The sequence below is a fragment of the Loa loa genome (genome assembly GCF_000183805.2).
Source record: "Loa loa unplaced genomic scaffold supercont3.28, whole genome shotgun sequence".
Classification (NCBI taxonomy): domain Eukaryota; kingdom Metazoa; phylum Nematoda; class Chromadorea; order Rhabditida; family Onchocercidae; genus Loa; species Loa loa.
The window spans coordinates 205,556-218,055 of record NW_018108208.1 but is presented as its reverse complement, the minus strand read 5'-3'; the positions used below and the strand labels follow the sequence as shown (position 1 = coordinate 218,055).

Genomic DNA, 12,500 nt, shown 5'->3' with positions numbered 1-12,500 from the left:
ATTTCAAGACTAAGTTTTCTACGATTACTTAAATATTTAATGGAATCATGTGAATAAAAAGAACTCGAAGGATTTAAAAATTCTCGAGAATTCCGAGAGTGTGTTGAAGGAATTTTAACGGAAAAGGATTTTAATGGGACCACATACCACTACAAGATTCCGAAACAGTTTTTTAATGAAGTTATCAAGTAATCTTGTGTAAATTGGAGAGATTTGCTTTTCAGCCCTTGTGGCGTTTTGTATTTTATTTCGATCTCCCTGTGTTACACGTGTGTTATCTTGGGTAAATCTGAAAAGATAATACAAGCTGTTAAAAAAACCTTAGTGGTTCGAAATGTATTTGATTCCTAAATTGAAGCGTACTTGGCCTAAATTCAGAGACGCGGACTTGAAAGCGGTTACATCCAACATTCATGGTCATGTGCCACTTTACTGTCAAAAAACCAAAACGAACTTCTGGTGGTCACCCATATAGTTTTCAACCGACAGTTTAAACCTTAGTCCTATATTCTTTTAATTCCATCATTCTTGCTCACTTTACCAAACGTTCACACTGCCCTATAGTTCATCTTTGCACAATTTACTGCCAATTAAGTCTAGCTTTTTCGGCGGAGTTAGAAAGTTGCTGGACTGGTTACACATTAATCTAGCTTTCACTTCGAACTCATCTACACAAACGCACCCAATTTGCTACTTAAAGTTTAGTATTCGGCAAATGCAGACAGCATTACTTGGGCGTTTAATGGCATAATTTTTATAATACGTGTATCTCCTATTTTGCACTGGACTTCAGAACTCGTAGCGTGAGGCTAGCTTATTTTCCCTTGTATTATTTCTGCCCCCTTGCGCCACCTAACATCGTAGGTTATTGAGTGCTAACATCAACTTTTCCGTTTGAGAACTACACCCAACTAGGACTATTGAAAATCTGGTTGGAAAATCCGGATATACGACACTATGAAGTAGTGTTGCACAGCGTTACCACTTGCAGGTAATGCAAGTCGACCGGTGCATACAAGGACTGAGTAATGGTAACGAGGGAGATGTGTTTTCCTTATGGTCGACTTGTACAATTGTCTGGGAATTTTCAGATACTGAGAAGAGTGAAATCCTTCCTGATTTTAGGTGCTTTCTTGTTTGTGATTGTGCTGCCTAATGTCCTACCCTTGAATGGACTTGAACTTTCAAAATATATAAGTGTTCACGAAATGAATGTACAGTTATAGTGACATTAACCTCTGGAAACCTTTAAAGAAGTTATCGATTTTTTGCAAAGTGGGCTCAACTGACTCTCTTGTCCTTTATCCATAAGGCAATGAAATGAAGAATCAACCTTGTGAATTAACCTAAGTTTTCGAACTGTTACTGCCTCGGGAGGTGAATGTTCAGAATTTTTCCCTCTTTCCAGATTCAGCTGGATTTGTAAGCAATATAGTGAACAATGGCCGTTGACCAGCTTATTGACTCATACATCCCATATACAGTGAAGCCAATAATTGCACACGCATATGCCGGACCATTTATTTTCTTGTATGCAGGATGGGCTTATTTATGGTTTAGTGTTTATGGTATGAACGAATACTGGGAGTTAGGATGCATCGTCATGGCTGCTATTGGTATTTTCCAGGTATGTTTGGATGATTCCTTTTGATTTTTTATCCCTTGCTTAAAACATTAAAATAAGTTAGCTTCATTCCCGTGTGATTTGAAAACTTAAATCAATTTCATGAAAACATTGGTTAGTCTTGCTTGTTTCAGGTTTTGACTGTATTATTTTGCAACTGGTTCGTCAGTGTTCATTGCTTGCTGACTTGCTCTTATGTAATATGTTTGTTTTATCAGCACATCTGCTTTTTTGTATCATATGTGATCAAAAAAATGAGCTTTATTTTTGTGAAGTGTCGAAATTAGAATTAGAAATAAATTTTTCAGGAGTCCAATGTTGAGAAGGCTACGGTTGTGAAAGTAGTTCCAACGCCAAACAATGGATGGGCAGAAGTGGTTCCTTTGCGCAGGACTAAAGTATGTTCCTAGTTGCTCCATTTATGAAAGCTGATTTGTGGAGTCAGCTGAAACATCTACGCGAAAGAAATTTCAAATGTGCTGTAGTAGGAAATGGGAAACTCTAATACTACGCTGCTATGCACATTGCATTACTATCTTAGTTTGGTGTCCTGGTTTCCACACTCTTAGGTGAATCTCATTTTTGCCAGTATTGGAGCATATTTGAGAGACTTAAGACAGGGACTTAACTTTTGGTTCAGTTCATCCCAAAGCGCCAGTTTCTGCTTACCAAAAATGGCGCACTTGGAGCACACATTCAATGTCTACGTTTCATTTAAGCATGCGAGACGTCATGCTTATTGAAAATTTGAGAATAGGTTGAAGACGTTTCGTGCTACAATTCTAACTTTTTGCTTTGCCGAATATAGCTGCTTCATTGCATACTTCGGCTATCTTCAATCATTACAATTATTTGATCGAAGGTGGAGTGCTATGAGAACGGAATTTGAATCTGCGCTAGTTTCTACTTTAATCTGCGTATCCAGAAGTTTTTGGTCAAACACCAAATGATAGAAACGCTTTTTGATGATGAGTTCCCAACGTTGTAATAGAGCTGGTCAAGAGCAGTAAATATATAGCTTTTCAGTGTGGGAATATATAGAGCAAAGCATAAGAATATTATCTACTATAAATAAAAACTAATTTCTCATGAAGCATATCTTTTCTAACTCATACATCACGTACATCTGAAAAGAAAATTTCAATCTAATAATGAAGTAACCGAAGAAGTGCGGAACTCATAGAAGTGGAATACATCCAAATATCTTAAGGGAGGAAACTTATGTTGTTTACGTGAGAATTTTGAATTACAAAGTTCATTTTTAGCTCATAAATGGGAAGACAAAATTGTGGTTCGAGTTCCAAAAGGTGCATTATACATTCGTTTTGGAGAGGAAGACTTTTCTGGCCCTGGAATTGGACACAAATCAGCCAATGTCTTATTTTCATGAGTCACGAGGACTTGAAACAGATGAAGCGATTTTGGAAAGGAAACAAGATTTGGGGGATAATAAGTGAATTCATAACAATTTTTTCATGATCATGTCTGTGAGGTTTTGGAAGTTCTTTTGTTAACTGATGTTCTATAGAAGCTTTAATTTTAAGAATGGAAATGGTTATTCCCCAGTTCATGGAACTCTTCAAGGAACGAGCGACGGCACCATTTTTTGTGTTTCAGGTATTATTTATTAGATATGTTCTTGGTTTCATTTGATGTTCTTATTTCTAGCTCTGTTAAGCTGGCGAAAAAGAGTTCAATCACGGGTGAACATATTGAATTCATTGAAAAGCTAATATTATGTCTTTGCACATTTCTTCGTGAAGCTCTATTCTTCAACTGTCATATGCACATATTGTCACACTTATGCAACTTTCATGTAACAGAACCGTCTTACTTTAGCTTATTTCTAGAACTAGCAACATTATTACCCTTACTGGTCCTTTTTCATAAAGTAGGTTTCAAAACTTGGCAAAATAGTATGCAGTTTGGTTTGATGCTCTTCTGTGCCATTTTCCACTCACATCATTATTTATTGCTTTTTATAATGGTTTGTAACTGACTTTTCGGGAAGGACGAATTTGTTAAAGCAGTCGTTTCATTAAATTTATTTCCCGACGGTTTTTGAGTTGCAGGTTTTTTGTGTTGGGTTGTGGTGTTTGGAAGATATGTGGTACTATTCGTTATTCACCTTAGTGATGCTTATGACTTTTGAAGCGACACTTGTCAAGCAGCAACTGAAAAATATGTCTGAAATTCGTAATATGGGTAATAAACCGTATCTGATTAATGTGTACAGAAATAAACGCTGGAACCGTATCAGGAGTGATGAATTACTTCCTGGCGATATTGTTTCTATAAGTATGTTTTATGTTCCCATAGCCTGAAAAAATTCTGCTACTATCACTCACTTTATTTTTTTTTTATCTCAGCACATTAGAAATGTATTGAGATAAGCTAATCAGATTCACTGTTAAACTCAACAACATACTTGTAGGTCGCTCGCCAGATGAAAAAGCAGTACCTTGCGACTTATTATTGTTAAGGGGTCCCTGCATCGTTGATGAATCCATGCTTACTGGCGAAAGCGTGCCTCAGATGAAGGTCTGGTCTTTATTTGATCTGTGTCCAATTGCATTCTGAAATTCATTCAGTGAGGATCATCGTAACCTTTAGAAAAGCATCATGTCGCTCTTTAAGAAAGCATAATTGCAGGAACCGATAGAAGATGTTGACAAATCGCGTTATTTTGACATCGAAACGGATAGTCGTTTGCATGTCGTTTTCGGTGGCACGAAAGTTGTTCAGCATACTTCACCTGGTGAGCTTGGATCGCCGTAAAATCATTATGAAACTTCGGCTATCCTCAGAAGTTTGGCTTAATTGTTATGAGTTCTTTCTCTCGGAGTCGTAACTTCTTTATTGGGTATTTATAAAATGTGAAGTAAAGCTAACCTCGTACTGAGTAATTTCTTGAGTAAGCAAGAGTCGGAGCAAAAATACTGTTAACAGTTTTATTAATCGTTTCGTCAACTTGCTATAAAAATATGTATTCGCTGTATAGTTTATAAAATTTTTCGGCTAAAGCTTAGGATTTAGTTCTCAAAAGATTTTTTGATATGTTACGGCATGATGCTTTATTTACATTTTTAAGCAAAAAATGAAGCCGGTATGAAAGCACCGGATGGTGGCTGTATTTGCTACGTTCTACGAACAGGATTTAATACTAGTCAAGGGAAGTTGTTACGTACAATTATGTTTGGCGTGAAGCGAGTGACTGCAAATAATATCGAAACCTTTGCATTTATATTATTTCTGCTAGTTTTCGCTATTGCTGCAGCTTCTTATTTATGGATTAAAGGTATTCAAATCTGCTTAATTTGGTTTCTCATAAGTTTATGGCCTTTCATTGTTTTGACATCATTATTTTCTGCAACGAAGGTTTTTGAGTAATTTTATATTTTTAGGAAGCGAGGACGAGTCGCGTAGTAAATACAAGTTGTTTCTGGAATGTTCCTTGATTCTCACTAGTGTAATCCCTCCGGAGCTACCTATAGAATTATCACTGGCTGTGAATAATTCACTGATGGCACTACAAAAGCTTGGTAAAGTTCATTTTTTCATACAATATAATCTAGAATTGTTTTGTTGATTATGAGCCGTTTTTATATCACAGGGTTGTGTAATGTTTTTTTTCTTTTTTTTCCAAATCTAATAAATGGATCCTAACGACCGTTGACTTCATATAAATTTATTAAACTGTAGATGCTGTTTCCAGTTTAATTGATTTCAGGTGTGTTTTGTACAGAACCTTTTCGTATACCATTTGCTGGTAAAATCGATATATGCTGCTTCGATAAAACAGGGACACTAACAACAGACAATTTAGTTGTTGAGGGTGATTATTTTCAATCTTACTGGTTATTACTTTAACTATTTAAACTATTTGTTTTAATTATGGTTCAGAACTCAGTGTTTATTTGGACTTTCCAGAGCGATGCTTTTATCAATATACTTCAGTGAAGATAATTTTTTGCAGGAGTTGCTTCTGCGAATTGTGTCTGTTCGGACGATGAATGCCATATTCATCGTTTGCCGTCTGAAGCCCCACCAGAATCAGTACAAGTGCTGGTAACATGTCATAGTTTAGTACGATTTGATGATGATTTAGTTGGTGATCCATTAGAAAAGGCTTGTCTTAGTTGGGCCGAATGGAATTTGACAAAAAGTAATTTTGTGCTCTATATGTCATTGTAATTACTGATATGATATCTTGAGCAGAGTGCTTCATAGATTACTAAATTATTCTCTCACGTAAATTGGTTTTATAATGATATAATTCCAAAATCATAGTTTCGTATTTCAGATGACATAGTGATTCCTAGAAAATCTAAAATGCCGCCACTCAAAATTTTCCATCGCTATCATTTCTCCTCATTCTTCAAAAGAATGACAGTGATTGCCGGTTATGTTGCAACTGGGACAAATGAAACTAAACATATTGTAGCTGTGAAGGGTGCTCCAGAAACACTGGAGAGTATGGTTTGTTTTATACAAAATTACGTGGAAATTTCTTTTGTTCACCCGGAACATTATATTATGTGTTTTTATTTCGTTCTCTGTGATCGTAAGGGATGATGTTCTTTTTTACAGTATGAAACAGTCCCTGAAAATTATATCCAAGCTTACCGACACTTGGCACGACAAGGTGCACGAGTTCTTGCTTTAGGCATTCGGGAAGTTGGGTCATTAACCTATCAGGAGGTATGCATATATATATTTTGGGACTGCTGAATTGCTTTTGTTTGCAGATAGTTATTTGTTACACTACAGATCAAGTTTATGTTTTTTAATTTTGCTCATTTGAAATGTATTTTGATGAAAGATCTCGTTCCCTTGTTCACGTACTTTAAGCTATCATTTTGCTTTTTTCCAGATACGGGACCGAAAGCGAGAAGATTTCGAACAAAATTTGATATTTGCTGGTTTCGTCGTTATATCGTGTCCTTTAAAACCGGACACGAAAGCAATGGTGAAAGAAATAGCAGAGTCGTCGCACAGAGTAGTGATGATTACTGGCGATAATCCTCTCACTGCTTGTCATGTTGCTAAAGTTCTTCGATTCATGAGGAAGTCAACACCCATTCTGATTTTGGATGAACCACAAGGTTTTAATATTCATCTATTCAATAGCCTATCATAGTGCAGAATTTTATGAACTTGCTCTTCTTTGATTTGAAGAGCAGGGTGTTGGGAGATGTATTAGCAGCTTTAGGTTTGCTTGTTTGGCTAATTTCTCCAGTTTAAGTCTGAGGGTTTACGTTGGTGCTATCTCTTTTGAAGGGATGTTGCCAAACTGAGTTTTGCTTAGTATTTTTTATACTTTTATACTTATTTTTTATGAGCAGAATTAAAAGCTTGAGCCATCCTCCTGTTGTATAGGTAGCACAGTTTTGTAGGAGATAATAAATGGGTATGGAAATCAGTAAATGATGATAACGAGTTCAATTTACGACCAAGTCGAAGTGTTGAAATGGTGACTTTTATTAATGAACATGAGTTCTGCATCACTGGTCAGGTGTGTTCCATTGTTTTGTTATCATTTTTCCAAAAACTAATTGGACTGTTTTCTAAATGTCTGAGTTTGCTGAATGCTGGCTGCAGTGTGTGACATGTTCATTTTCAGTCAGCCTTAAGTAGTTCAGAAACGCTATTGGACCTTGGAATAGATGGTATAGTCTCATCACAAAGCTGCATTTTTGGGCTTGTTTGGTCAATTATGCTTAATGCTGAAAGTTCAATATGTGAACACACGCCATGTTTCAGGCGTTTATGTATCTTCTCAACAACCATACTCAGTTTCTGCGGTATATTATCCCTCATATAAAGATATTTGCCAGAATGGCACCGAAGCAAAAGGTAACAGGACGGCATGTTGCAATATATTCATTCTGTTCGACATTGTGTTGATTCATACGTTTTTGGTTTCTCGATGAGTTATGGTTAAGCTATTGCCAGTACGATTTTAATCCAATATTTTGCAGAAAACTGTCAATAATTAGTGGATTTCAAACCATATCTCAAAAAGTAGAAGTTCTGAAAGGATTCTTATTTCTGTATCACTTGAGAATCTTCTTACAAATTCAGGAACGGATCATAAATGAGCTTAAGGGGCTTGGTTATATCACACTCATGTGCGGAGATGGTACAAATGATGTTGGTGCATTGAAGCATGCTGATGTCGGTTAGGTTTCATTACCACTTATTATTCATATTTTGTTATAATTAAAGATAACATGGTTCTGACTGTGTGGTTTTGAACTTATTGTTGTTACTATAACAGGATTTTGTTTGTTTTTTTATCTGCAAATCTTAAACGTTTTACCGTGCCTTCATTTTTTGTATTTCTTTTTTTCCTTATGGACATTTCTCTTTCAGGTGTTGCATTACTTTCTCATCCATATGATGCTTCGAAAGCTGGTGAGAAAAGGCGAAAAAAAGAAGGCAATAAAACAAACTTTTCCTCAAACCATGTCTGTCAGCCTGTTTCAAATTCGCATGCTAATTCAAGTAGTTCAATATGCAGTTTAAAAAAACCTCTGGTGCAGCACTCAGCACGAAGAACGGATGCACCGGGTGGTGCGAGGCAAATCAGGTTTATGGTTTCAATTGCCCTGATGTTTGACGTAAGATTATGGGAACCCATTGTCTTGTTTCTTACACGAATACTTTTGAATCATTATAAAGCAGTTTTGTGATTTTAATATATTTTATATTAGACATAATCCTGTGTCGAATACTAATGCTAAACGGCTTGAGCAGATGATGAAGGAATTAAAAGATGAAGAAAAGGTTCAAGTTGTGCGACTTGGTGATGCTTCCATAGCAGCTCCATTTACTTCGAAATACACATCCATACAGTCAAGTGCGTTTCCTCCCTTTGAACTTGCGGTATATATTAATTAAAATTTTTTTCCTGGATGATTGATTGCAGTATGTCACGTTATCAAGCAAGGACGGTGTACTTTGGTTACAACGTTGCAAATGTTCAAAATTCTTGCTCTGAACGCTTTAGTCCTTGCGTACAGTCAAAGTGTTCTCTACTTGGATGGAATCAAGTTTTCTGACACGCAGGCTACAGTTCAAGGTCTACTTCTTGCTGGGTGCTTTTTGTTCATCTCGAGATCAAAGGTAACATTTCAGTTTATGACAGACTTCACGGAATTTTCTTTTCACGAATTTTATTATTTGTAACTGCTCTAATTTCATGCCTTCAGACTGAGATTCCTTTCCGTTACAGCCACTCAAAACACTCGCTAGGCAGAGACCTACACCAAACATATTCAATGCGTATACGCTTCTTACGGTATCTCTTCAGTTTGCCATTCATTTTGGTTGTTTAATATACGTCGTACGAGAAGCTCAGGCAACAAATCCTCGGTAAGGGATTTGCAACTTAAGCTTTTTTTGTTCTGTTATGTTATATATCGTGATGTATATGAAGCGTACGAAAGTAGCAAATTTTGTCACTCATACTGATATACTTATTCCAGTGAAAAAGTCGATTTGGAAGCAGAGTTCAAGCCAAATTTACTTAATTCGGCGGTTTATCTTATGGCATTGGCATTGCAGGTGGCTACATTTGCTGTGAACTATCGGGTTGGTTTAGATTTTGAGTCCTGAAAACACCCTTTTAAATGGGCAGTATAAATTGTTAGTAAGTAATATAACAAACGAAACTTCCTAGAATAGAAGATTTTCCTTTTGTAGTAAAGAATTTCTCTATATTGTTTTCTTAGTCATCGTTCGTTTACAGGGTCATCCGTTCATGGAAAGTCTGTTGGAAAACAAACCCATGCTTTATAGCTTGTTGTTTTCTGGATCTGCTGTATTCGCACTAGCATCTGGCATATCTCCAGAATTGACGGAGAAGTTTGAACTTGTTGAATTGCCAGTCGGAGTAAGTAGCCACTTTTATATTAACAATTATTAAGGTTAGGTCTGGATTTTCACCTATTAATGAACCATCATATGAAGAGGGATACATTCGAAGTATTCAGTTCATTTTACATTTCACTACACGTGATGTCGTTCTCGATTGGCTGTATTTTGATTTTTTAGAAGTAAGGTAGTCAACAGAGAAAGCTGTTGTTATAAATGTCGGGCCCTTATCAGATTTTTAACATCATTCTCTATTAACGATTGAGGAAATGGTATTTCAGTATCGGAAAGCCTTATTAATTTGTATAACGGCGGATTTGTTGGCTTGCTTTATAATTGACCGAATGCTGTGCTTTCTGCTTGGTGATATGAGATCTGGATGATATTGGTTATTTTTACTTTGTTGTGATTGTCAGTACGAGAGGAAAAGAATGGTCATTGCAGATTTGCGGTAGAGAATCATGTACGGCTTTATGAGTTTTTTAAATCATGCAACGAAAAATTCGCTGGACGTGGCTCAATTTTTTCTGTTGGGGTGGCACGCAATTTTGTTAAATCTATTCCATAATTTTTATGGTAAAGTAATCATGGCTTTTAGCTACCCAATATCTCACCAAAACCACTACGAGTGTTTCGGCATGTCTCTTGGTAATAATGTATTTTGCCAAGTTTGTTTGCCGAAGAATAATGTTCATTGTGACGGCAATAACGAGCTAATGGGATTGAAATTGAGTAAATCGTTCAAAAAATCGTCCATTTCATTAACTTGCTTTTATCAATATTAGGATCCAGCATAACGTTGTTTTATAGTGATTCAGATCGATTTTTATATTAGTTCTTTGTTTCATTATATAATGCAAGTTTTTAGGTGGATAAACGTTACAAATCTTGTAGGAAGGATGATCTCTTGAACTGTTTTTTTTTTTCTTGGAACCAAGATTCTTGAGAAACTTGTAGCTCCATAGGCTGGTTGTAACTTCGATCCAGATGCCTCTTACGATAGGCGTAATTTTATGAGGTAGACGTTAGGTTAATGAACATGATTGTTCAGTGCACTTTTGTTTAGTTAAAAGCACAAAGATTTCGATTTTTATGGTTTTGATTGTCGTCCTTAATATGTGTTAACAGTCTGTTTTCATATTGTTGATGCAAACTATTGATAAATGTTTTAAAATTCTCGTGTGTGTAACTTTTAGCGGTAAGTAACATAGGGGAAAATCTTCAATAACATTAAATTTCAGTTCTACCATTTCCATTCTCTCTCCTACAACTCTCATGACCCAAGGCTATATTTGGTTTTGGTATTGCAGCAGAGACTGACGATTTTGGATTACTTTGATTTGTCATAAAAAACAAACAGACACTGTGTAGGTCGCGGAGATGGTTTGAATTTTCTATCAGACTTCGTTTCTTAATCATATATTGATGTTTAAAAAATTTCTCCACGGAACCGGTGTTCTTAATCGCTGCTCTAAATTATATGGTTGTATATAAAGTTAGCTTTGAACATATCTTCTGTTCAGTATTATGAAATATATGTGGTTGACTTAACAACTTGACCGCCTCAGATTCTTATCACTGATGTTCTGTGAACAAAATATTCGTCTCGAATTCAACTTCCACAGAATTACTCTGAATGTTCGAATTACGGCAGTAAATAATTTATTAACTCAGTGCTTACAATTCCGAGGGAATGAAAGCGCATTTCAAATGTTGTTGTGCAAGGTGGATCATTACATGCAAAAAACATTGAAACGCCATAATGTTTCAAAATATAAATGGTCAGTTGGAAATGTCAAAAAAACTCAAAATATTCCTGTAATAAATATTTTAGATTAACTGATACAAACTCACGATAATATATATCTGTTGTATAAAAATTTTGAGGTAGAATATCCCTAGAACAAATTCATTACAAGAAATGTAATTTTCAATCTTTAGGCAGAGTCATTGGTCCAACTTCCACCTTCCAGTCTTATTTGTGATCAACTACTTGCAATGTATGCAATATTACAAACATCTTCCAGTCTTACGATCAGACTTGCAGTGTTTACAATATTGTAAAAATCTTCCTGATAATCAAGCTTATTTGGAATGTTTTAAATGTTATAAGCAATGCCACTCCAAAGGAAGCCGAAATCATCGATGAGAACAGAATTCTGTTTTACGTTTTGGGCAGTCAAACAACTAATCTTTTTCCCACTAGTTATTCACCTCCTCTTCTATACGACAGTATTTCAAATCCAATTCCAAAAACAAATTCCTACGAGATAATCTAAGGACAACTTACCGATGGATTCTACCTATAATATTTCTGAGACTGCATTATAACATTAAAGAATAAATTCTCTATCAACAATAAATCTCATTTGTCTACGTCAAACAAAGGGAAATTCAACTTTCGCGACAGGGACAGTCCATCATTCTATTGCAAGAGTCAAGAGAAAAAAGAAACCCCAACTAAAAATGAAGTTCGTTTTAAAATATTAAGAATGTTATTTTGTGAACATATAATACAAGCTACAGTGAATCTCCAGAAAACAGTTCATTAGAAAGCGACAACCATGCAGCAAGAAGGACCAATCCAAGTAACGGAAATGAGTTATACACCTAATCAGTGCTGAGCAAGGCATGAAGTAGCGTATTCTGCTCATTCCATAACCAACGCGTTTCTTGAGGAGATTTCCTTCCATCTTCGATCATTTCATCGCGCAGTAGTCGCACAATTGCTAGAGCATCATCTTCTGTTACGGTCTCTGCTTCCTCATAGATTACCTCCGCCCAGTGCTTCCTGTACTATGCCCAAAACATTTTAAAGACTACTTCAACATGGGTTTTCACAAAAATGGTTTTATACTCATCGTTCAGAATTTAATTAAAGAATAGAATGTAACCAAATAGATTTTAGATTTCATCTTTATGAAAATTAATAATTTGGAAACTCAAATCTGGAGAGATTGATGGCACATCTGTAGGTAAGGATCCGAAAAAGAGACGG

The 12,500-nt window shown here is 35.9% G+C and overlaps 1 protein-coding gene across 1 annotated transcript; it reads left to right on the top strand.

Annotated features, from left to right (window-relative positions):
• Positions 1 to 901: 901 nt before the first annotated feature.
• On the top strand, positions 902 to 9,885 carry LOAG_07782 (hypothetical protein; the record flags this gene model as incomplete). Its single annotated transcript, XM_020447537.1, has 26 exons — positions 902 to 1,125; positions 1,409 to 1,627; positions 1,759 to 1,821; positions 1,933 to 2,022; positions 2,890 to 3,077; positions 3,169 to 3,241; positions 3,697 to 3,922; positions 4,059 to 4,165; positions 4,277 to 4,382; positions 4,716 to 4,922; positions 5,029 to 5,166; positions 5,355 to 5,459; positions 5,601 to 5,789; positions 5,928 to 6,103; positions 6,215 to 6,325; positions 6,498 to 6,729; positions 7,021 to 7,139; positions 7,388 to 7,480; positions 7,709 to 7,805; positions 8,000 to 8,216; positions 8,341 to 8,486; positions 8,556 to 8,752; positions 8,862 to 9,001; positions 9,115 to 9,220; positions 9,378 to 9,521; positions 9,784 to 9,885. Exons 2-26 carry the CDS (start codon positions 1,442 to 1,444, stop codon positions 9,883 to 9,885), a joined length of 3,558 nt encoding a protein of 1,185 aa, XP_020302243.1. The 5' UTR covers positions 902 to 1,125; positions 1,409 to 1,441.
• Positions 9,886 to 12,500: the final 2,615 nt, after the last annotated feature.